The sequence below is a fragment of the Maylandia zebra genome, linkage group LG8 (genome assembly GCF_041146795.1).
Source record: "Maylandia zebra isolate NMK-2024a linkage group LG8, Mzebra_GT3a, whole genome shotgun sequence".
NCBI classification, from domain to species: Eukaryota; Metazoa; Chordata; class Actinopteri; order Cichliformes; family Cichlidae; genus Maylandia; species Maylandia zebra.
The window spans coordinates 6,463,613-6,490,289 of NC_135174.1; the positions used below are offsets into that span (position 1 = coordinate 6,463,613).

At 38.2% G+C, this 26,677-nt stretch overlaps 2 protein-coding genes and 1 long non-coding RNA gene across 4 annotated transcripts; all 3 read right to left on the bottom strand.

The window, feature by feature from the left end:
* Positions 1-628: 628 nt before the first annotated feature.
* Positions 629-14,037, bottom strand: fdxr (ferredoxin reductase). 2 transcript variants are annotated; one of them, XM_004557495.3, is made up of 12 exons: positions 13,614-14,037; positions 13,132-13,229; positions 10,362-10,457; positions 7,045-7,167; positions 6,839-6,952; positions 6,591-6,692; positions 4,777-4,884; positions 3,840-3,924; positions 2,176-2,375; positions 1,924-2,095; positions 1,665-1,838; positions 629-1,162 (listed from the first exon to the last, which is right to left on the bottom strand). In XM_004557495.3, exons 1-12 carry the CDS (start codon positions 13,693-13,695, stop codon positions 1,032-1,034), a joined length of 1,485 nt encoding a protein of 494 aa, XP_004557552.3. In that variant the 5' UTR covers positions 13,696-14,037; the 3' UTR covers positions 629-1,031. The 2 variants fall into 2 exon arrangements, with proteins under 2 accessions (XP_004557552.3, XP_076743354.1); XM_076887239.1 differs by having other exon boundaries at positions 14,005-14,035.
* A 2,001-nt stretch (positions 14,038-16,038) lies between these two features.
* On the bottom strand, positions 16,039-18,675 carry LOC101469199 (uncharacterized). Its single transcript, XM_004557496.2, has 4 exons — positions 18,527-18,675; positions 16,907-17,272; positions 16,677-16,801; positions 16,039-16,584 (listed from the first exon to the last, which is right to left on the bottom strand). The coding sequence occupies exons 1-4, from the start codon at positions 18,621-18,623 to the stop codon at positions 16,438-16,440; spliced, it is 735 nt and encodes a 244-aa protein (XP_004557553.1). The 5' UTR covers positions 18,624-18,675; the 3' UTR covers positions 16,039-16,437.
* Positions 18,676-23,444: 4,769 nt separating this feature from the next.
* LOC101469490 (uncharacterized) lies at positions 23,445-26,226 on the bottom strand. Its single transcript, XR_191355.3, has 5 exons — positions 26,137-26,226; positions 24,784-24,878; positions 24,386-24,688; positions 24,261-24,305; positions 23,445-24,151 (listed from the first exon to the last, which is right to left on the bottom strand). It is a non-coding gene; the product is annotated as an uncharacterized LOC101469490 (long non-coding RNA).
* Positions 26,227-26,677: the final 451 nt, after the last annotated feature.

Genomic DNA, 26,677 nt, shown 5'->3' on the forward strand with positions numbered 1-26,677 from the left:
TCATCCCAACTGCAATCTGCATGTTTCAAATGTCCAAATACCTCACACTGCGGTATAGGTTGGTATTAGGCCTTAAGGAATAAAGAATGGTCTTCCAATGCTGAGGTTTTAGATGTTTTGGCAAAGTCTAATCTGGCTTTTCTTTTTTTCTTCACTTTGCACCTTATGGTAACAGTCGGTGTGCTCCTGCAGTCTTCTCATTATAGTAGACCAACAATAAGGGACACAAACCTTCTGGAGAATCATTTTGTTATATTTTATAGAGGTTTACATTTACTATGGAAAGGATGCTGTGATCATCCACCAGTCTTCATTGATGTCCAGGCCTTTTTATGATAAGCTCAGTATGAACACCCTCCTTGTCCAAACCTTTGATTTTGCAATTCACATAGTTTTCCTTTTCAAAAAACAAAAACAAAAACCCATCCTTTTTTGCCACCTATAGATGTTCTAGTCCTGCTGACCTTTCCATAAAATATAAAAATCTGCACTTTAATCGCATATAATAAGAATTTCAATTCAAATTATGAAGAGCCAAATATATGAAAGTAGTGCCAAAACATTTTCAAACACTTGTGGACCTAACGATGGATCCCAGCAGTAACAATTGAAGCTCTGAGGACAGGAATCAAAGGATAGACGTCATTTTATTTCCTCAAATACAGATTTAAGATGTTCAATGCCATTATATAAAAGTGCAAAAAAATGTTGCCACATAGTTTTTAGTTAACGGTACATTACAGTGTACAACTTCCATAAAAATCGTACCCATTATAGTTTGGTCTTGAGCGCAGCAGGTTTTCAGTCCTTGTTGTTTTCAGTCAGTGTGTTGTATTGGTAACAAGGTAACTAAATTACACTGTAGCAAATAACAGTTCCTAGTAGTGCCATGTATACAATATGAATTAAATCCATGTTAAGGAGTTCAAATAGTCATTTTTATTGTGTGATCAATCAGTGAGATCCCTAAAGACAAGTGCAGTCATTTTTTAGGTAGCATTGCCTGTTCACATGAAAACGGTTTCATTCTTTCATGTCCAAGCCACGTGCAGCATTTCCTCCACAGTCAGTAGCTTTTCTCTGGGTTTCCCACGGGATTCACCTCTTTTCATTTCCACATTGTCAATCTTCTCCCAGTCTGAAAAAGTCACTGGTTTCACTCCTACAGAAGAGAAAAATCACATTTGGCTGTGGCTTAGTGGCAACTTCAGAGAACAGGATTATACAGACGGGTCACTGTGTGCACTGAGATGATGACGACATACCTCACTGCTGCTGTTGCTACTGATTTATGGCTCTCCGTAGCAAATGTTTTGGTGGCATGCAGGATTTATTGCTAGTTTTGTTTTGTAATTTTCTCTTTCAAATCTCTTTGCATCTTTGTTTTTTTTTGTTTTTTTTTTGCTCTTCGTCATTTTACTTCTTATGTAATCATTTAATGAACTTCACAATAAACACAAACAGTCACTTCAAACAGAATCTCTACAGCCCGACTTTTTGGTGACTGTTCCAGCATTGAGTTCATTTTCCCTTGTTTTTAGTCCAACTGTTTTTGGTCCACGCACATTTACTTTCATGACTCTATACTGGCTCATAGAATAGCAGCACACGTCGAGAGCACAGTTATAGGATGTATTGTGAATGACAAACTAACATTTTTATACCTCTCTTTTCCAGCAGAGCACTAATGCTTTGTGATCCAGGCTTAGCGGCAGACATATCCAACGTTCCCGAGTCCATGTCCTCCAAAATGGATCGTGCAGTGTCAAAGCTATTGTTCATAGTGGTAGCTATGACACCTGTGGGGCCTGTTTTAAGCCAGCCGCTACAGTACAGACCTACAAAGAAAAATCGAATCATTAAATATTATTGAAGTAATGAAATATAATATAATGCTTGTTCTTTAGAGTGTTTACAGGGTACCTGCAGCCTGTTTAACGCGGCCCATGGTGTTTGGAACGATGGCTTTGCGGGAGTCAAAAGGCACTGATGGATCAATGGGCAGGCTCTTGTAGCCGATACTGCTGACGACCAGGCCGCAGGGCACGTCCTCCACTTCTCCTGTGAGCACAGCCTGGGCTCCGTCACCTGAACCCTGCTCACAGAGAGGATATCTGCTTTAAAAGGAGCAGCAGCACAGTGACAGGCACTTTTGGAAAACCAAATCCTGCTAACCTCCAGCTTGTTGATCGCCAGTCGGATGCCAGCTATTCTGCTGTGGCCGGGTTCGGCCAAAACTTCCACGGGGCTCCGGAAGAATCGAAAGCCCCAGGTGCGGGAGGCCTTGCTCCGTCTCTCCTGCTCCTTTTCTCCGGGTACCTCCAGGGCCGTCTTCAGCATCAGCTCTGTCAGACGCTTTCTGGGCCTCGGCAAGTCTGACACAGCAGAGATACTTCAGCTTAAAATCGCCCTGCTTTGCTTGCATTTATAACGTCCAAATTTTTAATCTTCCAATTATTTTTTTTGGATAGAATAGGTTGTGAAAACAACATATACAGTGCTGTGCAAAAGTCTTGATCATCCCTTATGTCTTTATATTTTGCTTCCATGGAGCCAGGACCTTCTTGTACATTCTAAAGAGCCTTTCTGAAGGTCTTTCAAAGTTTTTCTTTGAACATTGGCTGCCGTTCAACTTATCAATCTACAGCAGATGAACTGAATCCGAAAATCATATCCTTAAGAAACCTGACACGGCACCTGAGAGACGTGACCAATCAATGCTCTGTACTTTGTACCATTTCTTCCCTCTCCTTAGGAAACACTAGTCCCCATCTCCACTCCTATACTTGTTTTCATCTTAAGGGATAAGATGCTTTGTGAATAACTTTTATCTTTCTCCTTACTTAGTCTTTTGATTTTTAAAGGAAATTCCAACAAAACTCCATAATTTTAACAATCTTCTTAGAATTTTGTCACTAGCAGCTACTCTTATACTTGGGAACTTTATGGACACATGCTGTGGTCTCATGACTAGTATATGGCTGTGAATGCATGTGGTTTTTTTTTGGTTTTTTTTACATACAAGTGTGCATGTGGTCTTTCAGTAAGTGATATGTGAGTGTTGCTGTGCATGCACCTTGTATGTGCACATATGAACACATTAGAAATGGCTTTAAGGAACTGGTCTTTATAAATTTCCTGTAACTGCAAAGTTCTGATGTGCTGCTGCGACCACAGACTTGTCACTCCAGTAATGCAAGCTCAGCAGGCACGATTACAACACAGATAAACATAGCCAGCTTCTTTTACCATCCTTCACTGCTATTTATCACTAAAACGAAACATACGCTCAGGGTTATTTTAGCAATCTGTGACCAGAGTCAAGGTTATCGTTATAAATCTGAGAGTGCCTGCCATCATCAAAGAGGCCAGCAGCATTTCTCTGGCAAGGACGAGGCCAGCTTAGGGGGGGGGGGTTGTTGCACAATTCTGTTTTGCACCCTAACCTGCAGGTTCCCACACAACAACAGAAAATCTTTCAAACTAAAGCCAGCAGCAGCAGTCTGGGCAGGTTGGCAGTTTCCATTCACCTCACAGTATGTATAAGCTATACGTCTCAGCTGGGTATGCTGTTGTTAACCACAGCTTACCTTTCTTCCTTCCTGATGGCGCTTTCAGCAGTCTGAACATGTGTTACATGCACATGTAGATATCTAACATGTTTTCACTGCTCACTTAAAAACACCAGGCATCTTTTCCAGCTGCACCAGAAAAACTAAAAACACTGAAATTTACAGATCTTAAAGGCAGACGAAACTATGTAAACATTTATTGGCTTTAAAAACACAGCAGGTCAGTTAGAGGGGAAAGCATGAAGATAAAGCTGCATGTGGTCTCACCTTTAAGAGCCTCTTTGACTCCATCAAAATCAGCCGCCACCATGTCCGGCCTGGTGTCCGGCAGGTTCACCATTTCTCTGAGCTCCTGTAGAAAAGGAGCATATGTTATGGTTCACTGGGCCAAATTAAAGCATCATTAAAAACATGGAGAATCTCTTTTGGTAAAATTCTAGTGAAATTATATTTACTGCAGTACCAACAATGACAGCGAACATATAAGAGGGGTGATGATCAGACAAGTTTGAAACAGTCTGGCAACAACAACCAAACTGTTCATTTTACAGGACGAACCTCTGATTTTTCAGGGTGACACTGAAAGACTGAAGAATAGTTCAAATAATATAAGCAGAAAAGAAAATAATGTGATGTTGGTCTTGTTTTTTTCACTTTAAACTACAAGATAAAGCTACTCCCTGCAGAGGACACATTTTCTACCAACCTCAGCAGTAACATTACAAGGTCACTGACCAAGTGTGCATGAAAGTGCTCTGGCTTTCTCTCATATGTGGGAACTCTTAAAGCGACTATTATATTTTCCATATTTTTATTCTTTACTCTTGGACCCAGCTGTAGTAACTTTTAATAGTTAAATTGTTGAATTTTTTTACCCCAAAATGAAGTGGAATTAAAAAAGCAAGCCAAAGCTAACACGTAAACAGGTCATTTAAGAAAATGCTAAAAACGGCTAAAATTATCAATAAGCATTAGGCAAAGATGCAGATAAAACAGTTGGTTAACACTTGCACAGTGGCTAAAAAGTGCAGTTTGTACCACTCCAATGGATTAAAATAAAGCCTTCTAATAATATTCTGCGTGTCTGTGGTGTTAAGAAACAGGTTTTGGAAGATGCGGCGTGGAGATGAATGGTGACCTGAGGAAGAGGCACTAGAGAACATATTATTCTTTCCTCTTGTTGTCTTTTCTGTCCGACACACACCTTGATTGTGCAAGCGATCTGAATGGGTCCTCTCCTGCCAACTATCAGCACCCTGCGGACCTGGCTCTCTGCCAGAGCCTCCAGTGTTGGTTGTGTGATGTCAGTTTTCTGCAGAAAAAGTTTGACAAGTAAATTACATTTTCAGCTGGAAAACTGAACAGCTTAGAGAGATTTTTTTTCCCCAAGTGATTTGATTTCTATTTATTGTTAGCTCATATTGCTGGTTAACACAGGAAGTTTGACTCACAATTTCTTGGACAAATACCCAACTTTTGTAATTTTGCACTATCACAGGCGTACAGACACATTTTAAAAACAATCAGTCAATATGTGATTGATTTTAATTCAGCATGTAACTTCTTTACATTTGATGACTGCCTGCAGTTTAGAACCAACAGACATCACCAAATGCTGCGCTTCCTCTCTTGAGATGCACTGCCAGGGCCTTTTTTCTTTTTGTTTTTCTTTTGGATTATGCTTTGGGCTTCACTTGTGAAGTGCCGACCAATTTGCAGAATTTGACTGACTGAGCAGTCAAGTCATCGATAAACCTTAGCGATCCTGTTCCACTGGCAGCCATACATTCCCATTCAATAATGCTCCCTCGGTAGAGTATATAACAAATATTATGGTATGCTTCATATACATCATTTCATTTAAAATCCACTTTATTGGTACACAGAGGCAAAACTACAGGAACTGTGTCTTAGTCCAACAAATGTATGTGAGCTCTTGTATCACCTTTTGATATTTGTATGCCCAATTTCCCCACTTTAGTCTGACAAAGCAGCTCATCACTTATTTATTCCAAACAAAACAAATCAAACTTCACTATTATAACTGACACCATGGTGTCCTACATCTACCAGTCAAGTACAAAAGGTCACTGTCATCTTTGACCTTTAATTTTGTGGTTATCAGTGGTGCTTTTGTATGAAATGACACATCAGAGAAACTTGAAGCTGATGAAAATGACTCCACTAAAGTTGACTTTTCTCAGAGACTGTTAGTTCAGTTAGACATTTTAAAAGACGTTAGCTGTGTTTCTCAGCCCTAAAAGCTTCCTGTGGTTACCTCCTGTACATCCTATGATGTCATGCAGGCTCAGAGATGCTAGCTTAAAAAGCCAAACCATGTGTACTTAAACTGAGCCCGAGCGGGTCAGAAGCTGCTATTAGTACAGGTCCCAAGGTTTAAAAGGAAACCAACTGTAATTATTAACAAAGTCATGTATTTGTCTCATGGTAAAGAAAATATCTTCACTATTTGAAAACATTCTGACTTCTCAAGGTGCACGACCCTACAATAATACATTTTACATAACCTACCAGCCTTTTTAGGGGCTCTTACTTTCCCCTCATGTTCTTCTTCAGTCACGTTTGCCCATTAATTCTTAGTGTCAGGTGGAGGACTGTGATCAGGAAACTAGAAAGGTCAAACTTTACTTGTCAAAACTAGTGAAACTACTCTGTAGCACTATTTCTTATCTTATCTTCATCTATTGATGATTTTCTGTTCAGTTTAGTTTTGTTTTGCATTCTGAAACAACAACAGATAAAGACACAACATTTCTCCATTTGGCTTCACGCTGATGCAATGAAAAACAAAAATATTTTTGAGGTTTCAGCAACGGTGTTTTTGCTTTTCATGCCTAACAGACAAACAAAACATTTGTGATTATTTAAGCAGCTAAAATTCCTCAGCTTAAGCGGTTCTTTCATACATCTCAGAGCACTCAAGACTTGCTGACTGAAACATGTCTGCTCTTACTGTTTTTGTTTCTTTTGTTATAAATTTACTGATAACCAACTCGCCTTTAAAATGTCGATGGGAGATAGCAGAATTCTTGCTACATCCAAGGCCACGTTGCCTTGTCCCAATATGACTGCTGTTTCACAGCTCAGGTCTGGACTCAGCTGAAGAAAGAAATCGAACAGATGAGACAGAGAAGCAGTTTCACCTGACAGTTTTTCTTGTGAAATGATCTAACTTTGTTGAGGCTCTTTTTGATGGATGGAAACATCTTGTGTGTCTATGTGAAACACTTACTTGGAAGTCTTACCTCTCGACAGCTGGGGAGTCCGTTGTACCAGCCCACAAAGTCTTTGGCAGAGTACACACCAGCCAAGTCTTCGCCCGGTACTCCCATGCTCCGGTTTCCCTCTGCACCATAACTCTGTCGCACAATTTACAGAGTTCAACAGAAACAGATGATTATTTTTCACACGTTTAAGGTGAAGGAGCCGCAGTGGGCTTTCACATCCTTACCAGTACGACAGCGTGGTAGGCTTGCTGCAGCTCGGTGATGCTCACATTCTTGCCTACGTTCACATTGCCATAGAAACTGCAGCGTGAATGCTTGGCCGTTTGCGTGAATGTGTTGATGACGTTCTGAGGACAAGAATCGGTAAAATTTAAGTTAGCAAGCTGGACTCTCCATCTGTATTTCAACTCCACCTATTATGGGAGTAATTCTCTATCCAGTGGTTAATGACCTCAGGACAGCAGATGACTAAAGTTTGTTGGGGTAAACTCTGATTTAAGAATATTTACATAAAACTTCACTATATTCCACTTTGTGAAGGTTTCTTGTTCTTGTCTTATAGTTTTATAGCTCCTGTAGTGGTGCTCAAACCCTTATTAGACTTATTTGGGAAAACTAATTCCCTTTAATAAATGAAGTATACATTACTGTGTCCACATTCACACAAGAACTCAGATTTGAGTGCAGTATTGGCCTTTCTTATGTAGCACACAGGATGAGATAGCCTGCTTCAGATTCGCTCTCAGTTCTCTGAACACTCTGGCTGAAGTGAGGGCGCAGCCTCAAAAGAGTTTGGCAGGAGATAAGACGCATGACGTCCACACTCTCTCCGTGAATTCGACACGCCAGCACCTGCTTTTTACACATCTGTGTAATTAGAGACCCGGCGCGAGCAGACATCTGTGTTCACACATGCAGGTCTAGTTTTTAATGCTGCAGTGCATTTATTTACAGTGTTATTATCTATTTCTGGAGACGATGCCTTAATAACTATGCCAGATACAAAAGCCAGCAAAATTACGTCATGTTAGTTTCAGTTCAAAGTGTTCACCTGCATTTACAAACAAGTACAGAACAGATCACAGAGCCCATTATTTGCATGTTGTAAGAACAAAGAGTTCATAAAGAAGTTCTAACGTCTTCACGATAGAAGGGCTGGAGGAAAAATGGATTTCCGTCACTTCAATGTTTGCTGACAAAGTGCAGGAAACTGACTGATGACTATATAAATAAAACTGAATTGAACTTTAGACTCAGACTGTAATAAGAGCACAGCTCAATGAGTGCAGAGGTTGCCACCTTTCACCTCCCAGCTGCACTGAGATATGGAAGAGAAAACATGGTAGATGGGACTATGTTAATTATCCTCACTGTAATTTTTAAATGCCAGTTATATTTCATAATAAATACACAATAATATACTTTCATTTGGGTGAACAGTCATCGGAAGATTTCAGGAGACAAAAGGCTGATGTTGGCGATGAAATGTTTGCATAATATTAAAAATAATAATGATGGAAGGACCAAACAATCTGTGAGAAGTGATATTGAAAATTCACAAATACCAATAATTCATTTAACTTTAGACATTTGTGGTTGTTCAGAGGCTACTTAGACAGTAATGATAATCCTGTCTGAATATAGGCGCCTTAATGGAGCTGCTCATATGGATCCTGCTGCTGTATGATGCTGCATATATTTAATAAAGACTTTAAGAAACAGCTTTAAGCAAAAACACAAATTCATCTTTTGATAAGCAAAATTTTAATGCATTAAAGGCAACCTTCAATATATTTGTGCCTTCTCCAGGACTTGAATTTGCTTCATAGATGAATGTGGAACCCAGTTTTAATTATTATTACATTCTTGAGTTGTCCGTGTGACTGCTTTAACAACTACAATAACATTGTTTTGAACTCTCAATAATGCTTATGGAGCCAATGTTGCTTCTGAGAAAAATCTGATGTTAAGATTTGGGATCAGGAACAAAAACAAACAAAACTACCAGAAAGAGCAAGACTGAGCTTGAAATTGTCTCTACAACATCGCCTCTACAGATAACCACATACGTGGAGACAGACACACACACATGCATCGATACACAGCTGTAACTTTCGCCCCGTTTCCCTGATGTGCAATAGTACCAAGTGCAATTTTTCCTACTATGACAGAGCATTTTATTCTGTTTTGTACAGTATGTTATTCTATTTTATCTTCTCCTATTCTGTCGTGTTTTTCTTAAATCTTACTTTTCTTTAATTGTACTTTTTGCCGTGAGCAGAAAATTTCCCACGTGTGGGATTAAAAAAGGTTTATCTTATCTTATTACATTCAAACAAATACTTTTGGCTGCTATCTTGTTCACATGGGTTCGCTCCACATGATTTGGTAGATTTTTATGCTGGGTACCCCTTCCTGACCCAACCCCCAATAGATTTGTGTCTACTGGGATCAAACTGGGGATCTTTTCCAAATGTGTACACCACTACACTATTGGCCCACCGCTCTCTTACCTTTATGATTAGTGGAATTAAAAGCAGGGAACAGCTCAGCAGAAATATCAGACCAGACTAGATCGATTCATGCACTCACTCATGTGCTTTAAAGATGAAATCAACTGCTGCTTCACAAGAAATGGTTGCACGTCACCGAAAAGAACCTTGTTGTTGTTTTCGCATGTTTTGCCTCAGTATTGACTGAACAAAGAAGACACACTAGTGATTTAAAAGTCTTGGTGTATTACTTTCAAAGTAGTATTTCTGCTGAGCTAGGCTAACCACATCTCTAACCACGATTATATCAGACATGCAAAGGTGACATTATTGGTTGTGGGAAACAAAGCAGATAGGTCTCATTATTACCAGTATTTATCTGTCATTATATTTGCCAGCATGTTGGGATATGTGTCCTGTTGAGGGTTGCATAATATTGCTTTTGTTGTTCAGTTACATTTTAATGAGTTGGGTGTGATGACATCAAATCAAATCAAATCAAATCACTTTTTATTGTCACATCACATGTGCAGGCACACTGGCACAGCACATGCGAGTGAAATTCTTGTGTGCGAGCCCCACAAGCAACAGAGATGTGCAAACACAACATGGAAATATAGCGAGCTTCAAACACTGCATTCAACCTCAGACATAAACGTGATAACACCCGTTCACTGTGATGTTATTCACACTTCTAATGGAATTTCACTTCACTGACAGACTTATCTAACGTGTCTCTTTCTGTTTGACTGGTCTGCATTAACCACTGACTGGTTTTTAATTTTCCATTAACGGTACCACAGGTCGTTACACAGTCTGGCGAAACTAAACAGACTTTAAGAAACGGGTTTGTCTGAAGAGTTTCTTTTTCCAAAACAAAACTAATCCCTGTGTTAAAAGATTTTCACTGCATCTGGTGTTAGAACTACTGAGGAGAAACTGGACTAATTAAATGAATCTTTTTTGTCCTTTTTGCTTAAAAACAGGTAATATACAGAAAATGGTTTGAGGCAATTATCTGTTCTTTAAAATCTATTAGAGGCAGACACCTTGACTTCAGGATGATCTGGGGCCACTCCGAACCTGACCAGGCCAAAGGGGACAGGCAGACGCTCATAAATGTCCACCTCAACATCTTGGCGAGCCTGAGAGAAAAAACAGAAACAAAATCCAAAATATAATGCGTAAAGCTTAAAGTGAACCGTTAATAAAGGCTTTAGAAAAAACAGAAACAAATATTGTGTGGTTACAAAACTAACTGGAATATCTTTAGTTTTAGTCTTGAAATATTTTCAACACAGCCCAAAAATAAAAATCCTCAAAACCAATAAAACCACTAAAAATTAAATAATCTAAATAATTTTTTTAAACAAACCAAAAAGGATTGCTTGTTCGTGTCATCTCTCTAAAAAGAACACAGCAGCAGGGCTTAGAAAATCAACCACAGGACGTCTGGAATAAGATCCTTTGGAAAGATGAGGTCAAAGTGTAGATGCTTGGCATTAATGCATGGTGTGATGTTTGGTGAAAGCCAAACAACCACAGGGTCTCAGCACAAAGACTTCAAACCAACTGTTAAGTTGGTGGTGGAGGGGTGATGATTTAGGTTTGATTTGCAGCCACCTTGCCATAAATGAGTCACTTATGAACTCCTCTGTATGACAAAGTGTTCTTTAGTCAAATGTGAAGCTGTCTGTCCATCAGCTAAAGCTTGACCAAAATTAGGTCACACAACGGGACAATGATCACACGCGCACCAGAAAACCTTCAATTGAACGGTTGAAAAGGAAAAGAATCAAAGTGTTACAATGGACTGATTAGTCCATTGTAACACTGGACTAATCAGTAACACTGACTGAAAAGTATGTTGGGACCTTACAACAAATATGTATAAACCTTAATGAACTGACGAACTGTTTCACTGCTTCGGTTCCTCCACAATGATGTAAACCACATAAAGTCATACAGAGAATTATTACTTTACATTATTGCTCTTGTGGTTGGTTCTAGACAGCCACTGAGCCATTTATTTGCACACACACTAAACTCTTATTTGAAGCTTGACAAATATGAACATCCACCATTATATTAATATTAATTACTGTCATGTATCGAATGCAGCTTCCTCGTGCCAACAGTTTTACAAACTTTCTGAAGTACAAACACAAAGTAAATAAAAATGACAAAATGTATGAAATTAAAATTTGATTACATTTTTTTTTAATCATCAGAAACTGGTTATTATATAATTTTATATTATATTAGTTAAAGTATGTTGTGCTGAATCAGACAACAATTAATATATGAACTTAAAATCATACAAACACAACATGAAAAACATCAAAGAGCCACAGTGCTGCATGGCCAATGCACATCGTGCTGCTGTGTGTGGGGGGCATAGCTTGCAATGACATAACCTTGGGCTCAAAGACACAGCATACCCTGCAAGTTATTTCCAGTCGTATGTATGAGCATGTACTCAGTAGGCAGCTCAAAGGCTATATTTTGGTTAGTGTGTGATAGCGTAGTGGTTTTGTGTACTAAGCAGGGAGGGGCACGCTCATTTGTTTGACTTCACATTAAAGGATGCTGGCCGGATTTGGAGAAACTAATGACACACACACAAATTGAAAAATTAACATGTAATTAACACACAACTATTGGGCAATAAATTAGTAGTCATTAGCAAATTCATTTAGAATTGGACTGCAGCTATTGATTATTTTAGTAATTGAGAATTCTACTTATTATTCCATCAGCTGTAAAATTGTATAAGAAATTCTTCTGTCTTATTGTTGATATTCCAAGTTAATTCAAAATGTTCAAAATGCTTTCTTGCATCGATAGGAGAAAAAAAAAGATTTCTGACTCTATTGCATCACACGGATGAGGTAGATTTGGTGTTTGTTCATGTGCATGTGTTTTTTAAAAAGTGTATGAATGTGTGTGTGTGTGTGTGTGTCTTTGAGTGTGCTAGTGAGTGAGTAAATATGCATGTCTGTAATCTTTTTAAAGAGTATGCGGTGTCTGCACTGAAGAAAAGAGATGATATCAATATTCTCAGAACTGATGCAATGTTTCCTGGAGCAGAAAACAAATGCTATGATGGTGCATGTTTTAATAAGTCACTGTCCAGTCTAACAGCACCAATTACCATTAAATTAACAGAATTTATTTAATTTAATCTAAACTTTTTAAGCCTTGAAAGAAATATGGTCTAATACACCTTACCAACCCCCCCCCTTTAGACTCACCCCTGCTTGCTGTAGGTATCACTGTGACAGAAAGTAGGAAGGCTGCTGTCAGTCTTCAGCAAGCTGTGTAATTTAAACACTGTGGCATACTAAATTAAGAGTTCACCTACAGTTACCTGGTAACTGTAGGTTAAGAACAACTGCTTCTTAAGAACATAGCTTTCCTTTCCTTTTTTGTAAATGTGTTTCCCCCCCCAGTAAATATGTTTTTCCTTTTTCCCCCACTTTGCCCAGTTTTTTTTAAGGACATCCTGCACACACTGACATCCCTGCTGCCCCATCCCTTGGGTTAGCTGCCTTTTTAAGTGGTTTCTTAAACAAAAGCACTTTTTGAAAATGTTCAGGTATAATAAGTGGGCCAAAAATGAGAGTTTAAAGAAAACTCTTTAAAAAGCCTGCTGAACTAAGACACCGCTTTAAAAATGACAAGAAGGGCCAGCTCATTGGAAGAACATTAAAAAGAAATCAAGGGTGGCTCAAGACTTTGGCACAGTACTACATATTCAGATATTTATCAGTATTGCCTACTATTACTCCTGTGTCTGTCATAACAAGCAGTCCATACCTTGATTAGATGCTGTGCTGTGTAGAAACCTGCTGGACCGCTTCCGACAATACACACCTTTGGGCTGCATGAGGACAATGAAGCCTTTCCACAGCCGCCTGCAAAAACACGTGACAAGTTCACGTCTAACTCATTGGAGTTGCAGCAAAACAGCAAGGCCTTAGTTTGAATTAAATCCTCTTAGTGAGCTAAAGGGTCTCAGTAAGCTAAGGCAGTGTAGTGTACAGCTACAGCCTACAGTGTTTTAATGAAAGGCTAGCAGAGTAAGGCATGCAGTTATACAGTATTTTGTTTTACTGATGCTCAGAGTTGCTTGATATATTAAGTACTGCTGAGTTAAATCAGCCTGTTAAAGTTTCTTCAAGCAGGTGTGTAGATCAGCCGATAAGAACGTTAAGTTGGCTAAATTTTGTTCTGGGTCTGGCACGCGTCCACACTGAATATCAAGTGTATTACGAGTAAACATTTCCTGATTACCGCACCTTTGTGAAGTCGCGCTATCCATCCACCTCTTCCTGAGGTCCACAGCTTCAGCTCGGAAAACAGCAGTTTATGAGCGCCCATAGCTTCCTGACTTAGACGAGCTGCCTCGTTTTAAAGCATGAAACGCTTAAACCCTCTCCGTTGCTTTCCTTGACCGTGGTGACCAGCTCTGCATAGCTGCCTCTCCTCTGAGCTTTGGACACTGAGCAGCGCTGAGTTCAGAAGCCAAGGTGGAAAACGCTTATCTTTACTCTTCCTTATATTTATTTATTTTTAAAGCTTCGTGTCCTCAAATGGCTAGCTAATGCTAATATCGATTAATTATTTTACACATATGCACTTTATCACGTAAAACATCATTACCATAACAAACTGTTTTCAAGGCTGTACCTTGCGTTACGGCCATAACAGTCCGTGGGAAACCGGCATTGACAATTAAAGTTCCACAATGACGGCGTACATGGTTAAGTATACATTTATTAGCGCCTTCCATTGACTTTTACACGTGACTGTCAGACTTACTTCAAGCTATGATATTGTGAAATGATGGTATTTATCTCAACCTTGTCTTAACAAAAATTATGAGTTATTTGTAAAGGATCGGAAAGGAACTATTTTACCCATAAAACTATATTGAAACAGTGATTGGTGAAACAGGATACTTAGTGACCGCGAAGTTAAAGAAACCAGGCGAACAAAGCATTACACATACACAACACAAACAACAAAAAATATAAAAAAACTATAATAATACCTTACTACGCGAATGAAAAGGACTAAATTCAATAAATTTGGGAGTTATTTGCTGTGGAATCTTGGATTTGGAGTGGGTTATGGGATGATTAGTTCCTTCAGCGTTAAAAGTAATTATAAGCACAATCTTGTACGTTTCCTTTTTACTTTTGTATGTATGTATTTATTTAAAATTTATTTTTTTAAATCCAAATAAAGTATTTTTAGTCATGATTTACCTTATAGCTGGCAGCTGGTTGTTCAAGGCTTTAAACTGTTTTCTTCAATGGAGAAACGGAATCGCTTTATTGAAGCTTTTTTATGCTAGTAGGTACCAGTGCAATGTAACTTAGAACATTCACTCAAATACTTTGCTAAAATATGTGTTTTTTATGTAGGTATATGTGTCATCCTACTTTCGGCTTCTACTCCACTGTTTTGGTAACTACTGTGCTTTGCACCCCATCTCCTTTCTACCACTTAGTTTTTATTTTGCGGATAAATAGCAATACTATAGGTCAAACTAGCCGACATTATTTAATTAACTGAAAATAGCCATTCTGCATAATGATTAAGTTAAGTTTAGGTGTTTAAATGTACTCTTATTGTCACGAGTCAGGGTCATTTTGACCCAGCATTTTGAGTTTCTGGTGTCCTGGTGTTATTCTGTATTATGGTCTATGTTCTGATTTACTAGTTGAGCTGTTTTGATTCGTTTATCCTATGCTTCAGTTTAATTCTTGTTAAGAGTTTAGTTCTTAGGTTTTGGTTTCCATACTCCTTCTGTTCAGTGTCTAGTCTGTGTCTCTGTGCCTGCTCTGGTCCCACGTGTCCTGTCTAGTCATCCCTGCCCATGTGTTCCCTCTGTACCGTCAGTATTATCATAATGTGAAGCTCATATCTCTGAGTCTGTAAGTTCAGTTGGTGTGTTTCCTGTTTTATGTTGAAGGTCCTTGTCTTATGTCAGTGTATTTTGTTTTGCTTCCCTTGTCTCATCCTGCCCAATTAGTCCCAGCTGTGTTTCCCTTTCCTGATTACTTTCCTGATTACTCTGTTTGCTGATTACTCTGTTTCCTGATTACTCTGCCATGTATTTTACTTTATTCACTTTAAAGACAAGAAACATTTTCTAATCATATTTTAGGTGGCAGCAGTGCCACCTCTGCAGTTTCCCTGAACATAGTGGACTATTTGGATTGGGATTATCTCATGACTAATTCACATGTATTCACATATTTGTTGCAGGCATAGCTGTTTCCTAGTCACAGTTGAAAGTCAGTGGCTTCCAGTGTAAAACTCTGCCAAATCAAATATGCAGAAGCACCTGCTGCTGTGGCAATCCATATGACAAGGGAGCAGCTGAAAGCATCTCTTTTTTCTCTACTAGTAAGTCATTTGTGTTAATAGAGCTAAATGACCCAGTGGTACATCTACTAGGCTAATTAGTTAGAATCATTTTCAACAGTAAATCAATATGCATGCACGGTATGGGATTGTGAAACTGATCCTTCTGCGTTATATCAGTACTTCCACTATTTGACTAATACTATTCACTATTTCACTTCTAGAATATTTTGATGCTTTGATACTTTTGTACTTTTACTAGTACTTTGAATTGAGCCCCATTGAGTTGTTCTTATCATTTAAAAAACAAATACAACAAAACAAAGATTTTTCAAAGGAATGGCAAAATGTTAAAAATATCTTTGATTTATTGTACACATCAAATCAGGTAGAAAACTATGGTTCAAAACATTTAGAGCATTCACAAAGAAAAAAGAACAAAACAACACAAAGCTGTTGAAAACTCAACAGGTAAAGCCAGCGTGTGCTAAATCAAAGGAAAAAGTGCTTGGTCTGCAGTTTTTTTTCACCCACACTCTTCACACATTGCACCTGAACACTAAGCATAAACCAGGATGTGGTAGCTCAATCACTTTACTGCAGATAAAACACAAATTTCTGTAAAAGGAAGAGAGATGCACTACAGCAAAAGGTTAAAGATTACGAGTTCAGCCATCTGAAGCCGTCTGTGCAATTAACTGTGCATCACCGCGTGTTGAATTATTAGCACTGCACCGTCTCTGAGCATTACAGGAGACCCCTGAAGTCTGTGTTGACATCCGTGCTTAGAGATGTAACTAAGTAAGCATTGTGATGGTGGCAAGAGCAGGTCTGCCGAGGCCTCTGGGATCTTGGTGGTAATTCAGGCACGGCAGGTCTGAATTTCTTTTTATACTGGAGGAAGACAAAGGAAACGTTTTCACTCGAACACAGTCACATCCTCTTTGCTTGACTTTTAACAACAAGTCTATCTACTTCACACTTACTCGTTTGCACCTCATAATCAGCACTCCAATGATGAGGGACAGTATGACAGTAAATCCTATGACGACAGAGCAAATCAAGGTCAGATCCAGTATGGAGTTTGTGCATTGTTCCTCTGGGCCACCCTCTGTGTGTGAGAGAGAAAAAAGCACGTTATAGACAATTAAATTGAAAGTTACACCACTTTTAATGGAAGTGGATTGCATATACTGAAATGCACAATTCTCTTCACCTCTGACGATAATGACTGTGCCGTTGCTGGTCATGAGCAGCTTGTTGAATTTCTCGTCCGTGTAAATCCACTCGCAGTAATACAAGTTTGTGTCCTCGAGCTCCAGCAAAGACAACTGGAAAGTGAACCCACGAAGTTCCTGTGTGATCTTCTTGGCTGGACTTATGATTATTCGGCCTTTGAATTTGTTAGATGTGGTATTCTTGGTGACTGAAAATCCATTCAAGTCCAGGTACACAACATCTTGTTCCTTGTGGAAACGCCTATGCATGTACAGCCCCATTGGATTTTCCAAGGATGTGGTGCACACGATTTCAGCAGATGAATTGACTCTCATGAAAGTGATGGCTGAAGGATTTTGGAAAGCTGTCAAGGAGAGATGGATCGTTTAAAAGAATCACTTATGCAGAATTTTTGTTTTGTTTTAACACCTTATACATCAGCTCCACCACAGGGCACTGGCAAATAAACTTTAATTGCAATAAAGCAGAAAAGGCACAATTTGATCCAATTCGTCATTTGCTCAGTTCAGTACAGTTGTTGGGGCTGCAGAAGGTAACCACAAAACCAAACTACACCCAGTAACTGTATATAAAGTGGCCTAACCTAGATTTAGCTGCAGCAACATATTCCAGTCATGTCACTTGCAGTGGGCTTTTTTTGTAGACAACTAACTTCTACGTACATATTTTTGGTGCATCACTACATTTACTGTAAAGAGTGATTTAAAAAGACCTTTTTAAATGATGGGTTTTTTGAGACACTGCTAAGAGGCCCAAAACAGGATGAAGCTGCAAACAAACAGGAAAAGATGACTCAGACTCATCTTCAATGACATCTACAGTTATGTAAAAAACAGGGTTTTCTTCCCAGGAGCAGAAAACCCAATAAATTCACCCTGGGGTCAGACCATGCAGGGCTCAGAGAAGTAGGCAAAAAACGTAAGAGCTTAGGTTTAGACTTCTGGAACTATGAACTTTGGACAGAGTTAAAGCAATGTGGGGACCCTTGGTCATGATGCACGACACTGAGAAAACCAAACACAGCATATCAGCGCGAACACCTCACAGTAAACAGTGAAGCATAGTGGAGGAGGGGTAGTGATTTGGTCTTGTTTTGCAGCCACAGGACCTGGGCACTCTGCAGTTAATGAGCACATAATGATCTTGTTTTGTGTACTAAAACAAGACTCAAATGTGAGGCAACCTGTCTAAGAGCAAAGCATGGCTGAAATTGTGTCACGATCCGAAGCACAGCAGCAAATCTACAACAGAATGGCCGAGAAGCAAAAGAATCCAGGCGTTCAATAACTCAGCTTAATCATGTTGCAGCCAGATCTTAAGACAGCTGTGTATGACCAAATGACTGCAAACCTCAGTGAACTGAAGCAGTGCTGTAAAGAAGAGTGGCCCAAAATTTCTCCAAAAGAACATAAGAGACTGATAAAATCACACAGACAAAGCATAACTGCGAGCTAGTGCTGCCTAAGTGCTTCTGCAAGCTCCTAAATCATAGGGTGCACTTAGTTTTTCACAGGACTGCAGAGAGACCTGTGAAAAACATTTTTTCCCACATAAATTTATAATTTTTGTGGATTCAAAAATTCCAAAACACACTCACCTTTCCTGATGTCTAATATTACCTCCGCAGGCATGCAGAGCAGTCCCAGCACACAGCTCCACCAGTAGGCTTTCATCATGCAGTCAGGCTCGCGCATATGCTCTCTGACTGACAGACAGATTGACTACAACATGAACGAGTGTGACAAAGAGAAATGAGGCGTAAAGAGGAAATGAGACACTGACTCTTGGTATTTTATCAGCTGTACGTGGGTGTGTGCATATGTGCTACATAACATCAAAGATGTGGAAGAGTTTGTTACTGACATAAATTTATTTGAAAAGATGTTCCATTGTACGAAAACTGTCTGATTTACAGTTAATCTGTACAAGCGGCACATACAGGATATTAATCACTTTTCACAGTTCTCAGTTTCACGGTACATTTTCTTATGATTCCTATTTCCATTATGGTTTTCACTTTCAAATGACACATATACACAGAAAGAAATGGTAAAAAAAAGATGAAACAGAGGAAGAGTTGTCTCAGAGGAATTACATTGTTTCCATAATAACATGTTTACAATGCTTCATTCAGTCTACTGTATAAATATGGACTGTATTGATAAGAATTTATGTTTCCACCATGACATCCCCTTTCATCATCCATCACAGTCTAAAGCAAGTGCTGGATGACTTTTACTGTGAGCTGTGATCAGAATTATGTGAAGAAGTCCAGGTGGACAGACATCAATGGATTTACAAAGTAAGTAGGTTATCCAACTTCTCGTCACTTCACATAATGAGAACATGGATGAGAAGTCAACTCTGTGGACATTAATTAGACTCCGTTTTACAACACATACAGGTACAGTCCTATTTTTTCTTAAATGTTTATTCATCAGGCAAGAAATTCACATTCCCAAGTTTGACCCATAGTCTTTCCCTTTTACTCAGGAGACTAAAGTCACGTGGAATGCTTTATTATTCACATCCTATTATTGTATGCATATTAGACTGCATCAAAGAATTCTAAAAATTATTCTCTATGTACAGAGTCAGTTGTGGTAACTGATGAGCCGAATCTTTCACAAACAGCAAACATATGCATTTATGTTCTGCTACAGACTGGTGCAGTCTATGTCACCGTCCTCTCACTTACTCTGTACCTGTAAGTTCTATACAGGAAATACAAAATTACTACAGCAACAGCAGAGGCAAAAACACAACGTACAATGGTTGTCACGCGTGTTGACTCCTCGGGCCTAATGATGTGACCTAGTGTTGGAGCTGGTCCACCTGACAAAGTACAACACAGTTATTCTAACAGATGCACTGAATACAATTTATGTATGTCTGAACAAAACATACACTCATTCAAACACATAAATTTTAAGATGCTGATAGATACTCACTCTGTAAGTGGACGCAACAGTTTAACACGATTTCAGCTATGACATTTTCCTCTCTTTGGATATTTAAGATGGTCACTGACAAGCTATTCGGGGGATCCCATTTACAGCCGTATTGTGACAAGCCACAGAGTTTGGTATGATTTTGGTTTATCCAGGAATAATTTAGAGCTCTACAGTCTGAGCCCCCTTTTGAATTTATGTAACAATTTAGAGTCACGTTTTTTCCAAATGTAACATAGTCAGGGTTACTGCAATTAAGTGACACCACTGAAAGAGAAAAAATATTAAAATATTGTTTAATATATTATTACATTTATTCTTCCTTATGTATTTAGAGTTGTCATGCTTTTTGGTACATACTTTTGTACTGATGAGACACTGTTTTGTAGAGCACAGAACAGACTTAACCATTTCCACACACAGGACATTCTGGAAGCTTCACTTCACTTGAAATTACTGGAAAGAAAAAAAACACATATGAATCAAGAAACAGGGTTTTGCCTGTATATTTGTTTTAAATGAAAAAGTCATCTCAAAATCTGATTACTGGCTTGATTACATCATTATTGTAACAATGCTTCATGGCAGTGAAATCTTATATGGTTTATTCCCCTTAAATGGTGCAACATTTGTCAGTCAAATGCATTTTTGGGTTGAGCAGCAGAGTTGAGCATGTGGATTGGTGGATATTCTCCACCAGTGATAAGTCTGAAGAAACACGACATACTGGCAATTGAACCCTATTTATATGAAAGAACCAAACACAGCCACAACAGCCTTGCACCTCTTCTTCACTACCTTGGTCACAAACTGGTGTAGAATCCCATTCTTCAACAAGCATTCACTGCAAGTCAGCCAGTGTAGTTGTGCTGGTCACTCTGATATGAACAGCACGCCCAGGCTGATCCCACAAGTGTTCAAAAAGTCAAGTCTGCAGGCAGGCCATGCCATCCTCTCCACTCGCAAATACACATCGCTAAACATAATGTTCCTCTGCATATTCAGGTTAGAGTGCACATGTTGCTGACACCAGCGCAAACAGGTCTGGCCGTGAATCATGACAAGCCTTATGAGGCTGGACACTGGCTATGAGCAGATCCAAGTAATGCTGCAACTTGCCAGCTTGAAGTTGCCCTATAGCACAGACCCTAATCAGATCAGTGAAACATGGCATACTTGGAGCAGACACCAGCTGAGCAAGTATCCTGCTACATAAGCTTTATTGGCATTAAGCATTGTTACAAGAAAGACATAATTGGCCAAACACAAATGTCCTTTGTGCTAAGTTTAGTTCATGTTTCTTTGAGTAGTAGTTGTAAGTATACTGTATACTGATTACTGAAAATACAGATTTAAACATTTCTCATATTTGAGAGTGCAAAAGAAACAGCAGAGATAAATACTAGAAACAGTTAAGTGCAAAGATAGCATGCAAGCTTTCTGTTTATTTGAGTTTTTCCCACATTTCAGCACAAATACATAGATAACTTCAATAACAATAACGTTAACTGCTCTCCTTTAGTGTAACATTTTATAGACTTTACAGAAGCAGCAGCAGAATTCTTATTTATCTCTGCCCATAAATATGTTATTGTGTAACAGTCCTCAGAGGATTTGTAATTAACAGATTTTTTATTGCCAGAATAACTGGTCAGTTTCCAGATAAAAGAGAATGCCTGTAAATGTGACATCTAATCTCATATTGTGCAAAAACAGGGCAAAAAGTTTAGTAGTTATTGTAAGAAACACTAAATAACAAAATGTAATAAATTTTGTTTAAATTAGTTCGTCTCTTTACATAATAAGAACTTTTAATTTTGATACTCAGCATTTTACTTTTGTAAACTTAATTTTCTTAAATAAAACTTTGTGAGCAATTTAGGTTATCTAAACAAATCTATTTGCATTATTAGACTTGCATTGCATATAAAAATATGCATATGTTTCATGACTTTGTCAAGGGAAGAAAAGCCAAATAACACTAGCATGAAGAGAATTTTGTTAAAATATGTAAAAGAACCAGTGATACTTGGCAGAGAACTTCTGTCTTTGGAGAACATTTGAAAAGGAGTCATAACAAACAGGGCAGATTAGGTCAGTGGTGACAAACATACAGCCCGTGAGCCACATCTGGTCTGTGAGATAATTTCAGTTATTAATAGCCATCAGCCCTGCTGAGACTTTATTTTGAACACCATTCGGCCAATCAGATGCAGTGGTAGACTGGGCTCATTATGTGAGAGAAGGAAGGGGGGCAGATGTTCAGCAATGACAGCAAGTACAGTGGCTCAGTCCAGGAAATAAAACCCCAAATATTTCATCTGTGATGTTTGCAAAGTTAATTTAAAAACGGTCATTTTTATTGTGCTTGGCCAACAGTATACATAAAATAATGTCTCGTGTTAACCCGGTGATATTCTCATGCATGAGGTGACTTCAAAAACAGCAAAAAAAAAAAAAAAAAAAAAAAAAATAGCCAGGATAAGTGAACTGTCACCATGAACATTGATGATGTTCCTCTGACATTAAAAATAGATACTGGACCATATGTGACTGTAAGAAGTGAAGAAACCTTTAATACACTTCCTAAAGTCTATAATGTTTAAAGGGCAAAATAGCAGTTTACTCAGCAGATGAGTGGAAAACATCAGTACCGTTTTGGTACAAGTAGACTATGAAAAACTGAACCAGTTAAAATAATTCTTAAACAAGATGCACAGCCATATGCAGTTCACGCAGTCAGACGAGTACCTAAACCTTTCATGCCTCTTGTGAAAAAGTAACTGTTGAGGCTTGAAAGTGAAGGGATAATAGAAAAGATGATGGTTCCAGTGTGTTCCAGGTTCCAGGTGTTCTACCTGTGGATATGTTTGAGTCAATCATGGAAGCTTCACCGTCTTTTGAAACTACATGAAAGAATTTTTAAAAACTTTTTTTTGTATGTCACTTGACCTAAAGGTTCACCTAACACAGATTCTCTTTAATCCTTTCAGGGAGAAATGCTCGTATGGGTCATTTCAGGAGGCTGGAATAGTTTCAAATGGGATGAAAAAAAACCCATGACACATTTGATTGAAAGACTTGTTACAAGTTGAGTGTATTTTGAACAAAACACTGTTCAATTTTACACAGTTATTACATTTACAGTTATTCTGTAGTGACAAGTGACTCTTTTAACTCCAGCATTAGGTGTTAGCTGTAAACATCTATAAACACAACACTGACATTTAATTTTGGGCTAACATCTTAACAAACAGTGGTTTACACGTAGGCCTGGAAAAATATTACCAGTCAATCTTCCTTTTGCTCTTTTTTTGCTCTCTGTCATTTCTGAAGGAAGTATATGTCTGATAATGTGCCAACCAATGTGCAACAAAAACAGCAGCACTGTAATGATGTAACGATGTGGACGGACTGTCTTGCCACAGTCTTTGAGTTTACTTGAGTTAACATATAATAATGCTACACAGGTGGCAAAAAATCCATGTGTGGAACAGGGAAATGCATTATCCACAGCCCACGAGAGTCCCATCTGTCCATTCATTCATCCATCACAGCCTAAAGTAACAGTTGGATGATTTTTACTGTGAGCTGTGGTCACAATTATGTAAAGAAGTCAAGGTACAGAAACATCAGTGGATTTACAAAGTAAGTATGTAATCCAACTTTGGATCATTTCCCTATTAGATCGTGGATGATAAGTAAACAAAATTGACCTGATGTTCACACAATGAAGAGTCAGAGCTGTGACAAATCTGTAGACATTCATCAGACACATAACAGGTTCAGTCCCAAATGTTCTTAAATTTCCCCAAAATTGTTTCATTTTACTGAGCAGACTGAAAGTCATGTGAACGCTCTGTTATTCACATCCTGTTATTGTATATCTATATATTGTATATAAGACATCAAAGAAGTCTAAAAAAAAAAAAGGTTAATAAAAAACAAACAAACAATATGATGATCAAAGAGTCAGCAGTGATGAGCAGCATCTTTTACAAATGGAAAATATGTCACATACATTCATATACATTCATATTCCCCTCGCACTGATAAACAATCATACAAAGAAAAAATAAATTTTTAAACAACCGTGAAGTCTTTACTGACTGGTGCAGTGTATGTCACTGTCCTCTCTCTTACTCTGCGTCTGTAAGTTCTATACAGGAAATACAAAATGAACACAACTACAGCAGAGGCAAAAACACAAAGTACAATGGTGGTCACGCGTGTTGACTCCTCCCGCTGCCTGCTGCGTTCTGTTCCTGGACCTGATTCACGCATGGAAGTGGAATACAGTTATTCTAACTGATTCACTGAATAAAATTTGTTACAATATGTAATAATGTACAATGGTTAAGTCGTTGTCTTTCAGCTTACCATTATCTGGTGGTGTTGTTGGTTGGAAAACGTCCGTTTTTGGATCTGGATAGTAAATTGCAGTTATTTTAACAGTGGCAATGACAACAATTTATTCTGGATATCTGAACTAAACATACACTCACCAATGATTAGCTGTACTCTGACAGGAAGTGATTTCACCATTCCACAGATTGACACGATTTCAGCTGTGACATTTGCCTCTTCTTGGACATTTGAGATGGTCAGTGACAGGTAGGTAAGGGCATCCCATGCACAAGTGTATTTTGTGGCATCAGTTTCACATAGTTTGTTGCCATTTGTGTTATGCCAGTCATACTTTTGACCAGTACACACTTTCCCTCCAAAAGTCGAAGTTATGGAACAATTTAGAGTCACATTTTCTCCAGCTGTAGCACTGACAGTGTTGTTGCAATTAAGTGACACAGCTGAAAGAAAGGAAATATTTGATGTTCAATTTCTTCTTCCTTTAGAGCGCTCATGTCTATTAGTAACATATCTGGTACAAGCAGTATAGAAATACCTTCATCTGATGAAACACTTCTTTGTAGAGCACAGAACAAACTCAAACATGTCAACATGTACAACATCCTGGAAGCTTCACCTCACCCCAAACGGCTGGAAAGAACAAAGTCATTACTGCAGGTTCACATAAAGTCATGCTGTTTTAGAAAACACAAGAAACATGTTCTCTTTGACACATTAAACATAAAGTAAAATGTGCTTATCCCTAAAAAATCATTTAAATTTCTATCATTTGAGAATGCAAGAAAAACAGCAGCGACAGTAACATATGATTATAATAGTTCTATTAAGACATAAACGGACATATCAGCAGTGTTACACGCATTGTATCTTCTGTCACATGTGGAGTCACGCTTCCTACTTTAGTTTGCTGTGAAAACCAAACAATTGTGAGATTGACAAGTTTGAACAGCTCCACAACAGCTGCCAAGAATGTTGGTTCAAACAGGAGCTTCTGTAGGTCATGTGCCATCATCAAGTCACGTGGCACTGCTGAGACCAGATTCATAGCTTTGCAGAATTAAAACAGAAAACTTTACGGGTGTTAACGGACAAAATGGACTGTTTGGAATAATCCCACCTCTTTTTTTTAGTGTCACATTTTATGTGCTTCTGAGCATATGTGTTCGGTACATTCTTCTGTATTCTGTAAGACTCCCCAGATTAGGATGACTTAATATTGTTAAACAGTCTCCTGGATGACAGTGAAAAGCACCCAAGAAGCATTTTTGGTGGTTTCCCCAATAAAAGCAGATTCATATTCCGACACTTTATGCTTCTGCATTCATGGAGTGCTGCAGTTATTCTAGTACTTCCTTATTAATATTCTTCTTTCTCCTTTTTGCCTGGAAACTCGTGTTACCTGTTAGCTTCTAGCTACAAGTGGCATAGATTGCTTATAAATTACAGCTTGTCAGATGCAGAAAGAAAAACAGAGGAAAGCATTTAGTAGTAAGGTGTAGAAACTGTAAATCACAAAATATAATAATTTTTGTTTAAACTAATAAAATGAATTAATTGTTGTATTCACTTTTTTTTTTATATAGATAGATATAGTAATAAAAATTTAGATACCCCAAATGAGCCTTTTTACATAATAAGCACTTTTTTTTTTGTTAGTCAAAATTTTGCTTTTGTAAATTTCTTTAAGCATTAAGTAAAGAAGTAACTTTTACTATGTGAGCAATTTGTTGAAGGTTTTCTAAGCAACATTATTTACATTTAAATGACTTGATTACCCTGATAAAAAGATGCATATGATTTATAACCTTTTTTGAAAGAAAATGAGACTGTTAACAATTACCAGCATGTAGAATTAGTTAAAATACATAAAAAAAGGATTAATACTTACTTGGTAGAGAACGTCTCTCTTTGGACAACATTTGTGAATGAGTCGTAAAAAATCAGGGCAGATTAGATTATCCAGTCGAGGTGACACATGATACCAGGGGGAGTTTCTTGCAGGTGAAATGAAACTGCCTGCAGAGATTACAAGACTCATTGGCAAAGAAGAATGGAAAACAAGAGGCAAACACATTCCTTAAAACAGGGTCTAAGGTGACACTTTTCATTTATGAGAGAACAAATGAACTGGATCTAAATGCTTTTTTTCTTCGTCAGTGAATAACACTGGCTTGAAATGATTTTTTAGATTTTACTAAAAGTTTGGTTGGTAAGTTAAAAAACAGACTGAATTCAAAAACTAGTTGTGAGGCCTTTCAGGTAAGAATAAAAGAAATAAGCAAAGGTTAAAGACAATGCTTTATAATGAGAATGCTGTTATTAGTTTCATTCTTTTATTTTCATATATTATATTTTTTAATCAGCATATAATACAAATTAGTATTGAACATAAGTTGTAGTCTTGTTTTTATTGCTAATGCCAGTTTAAT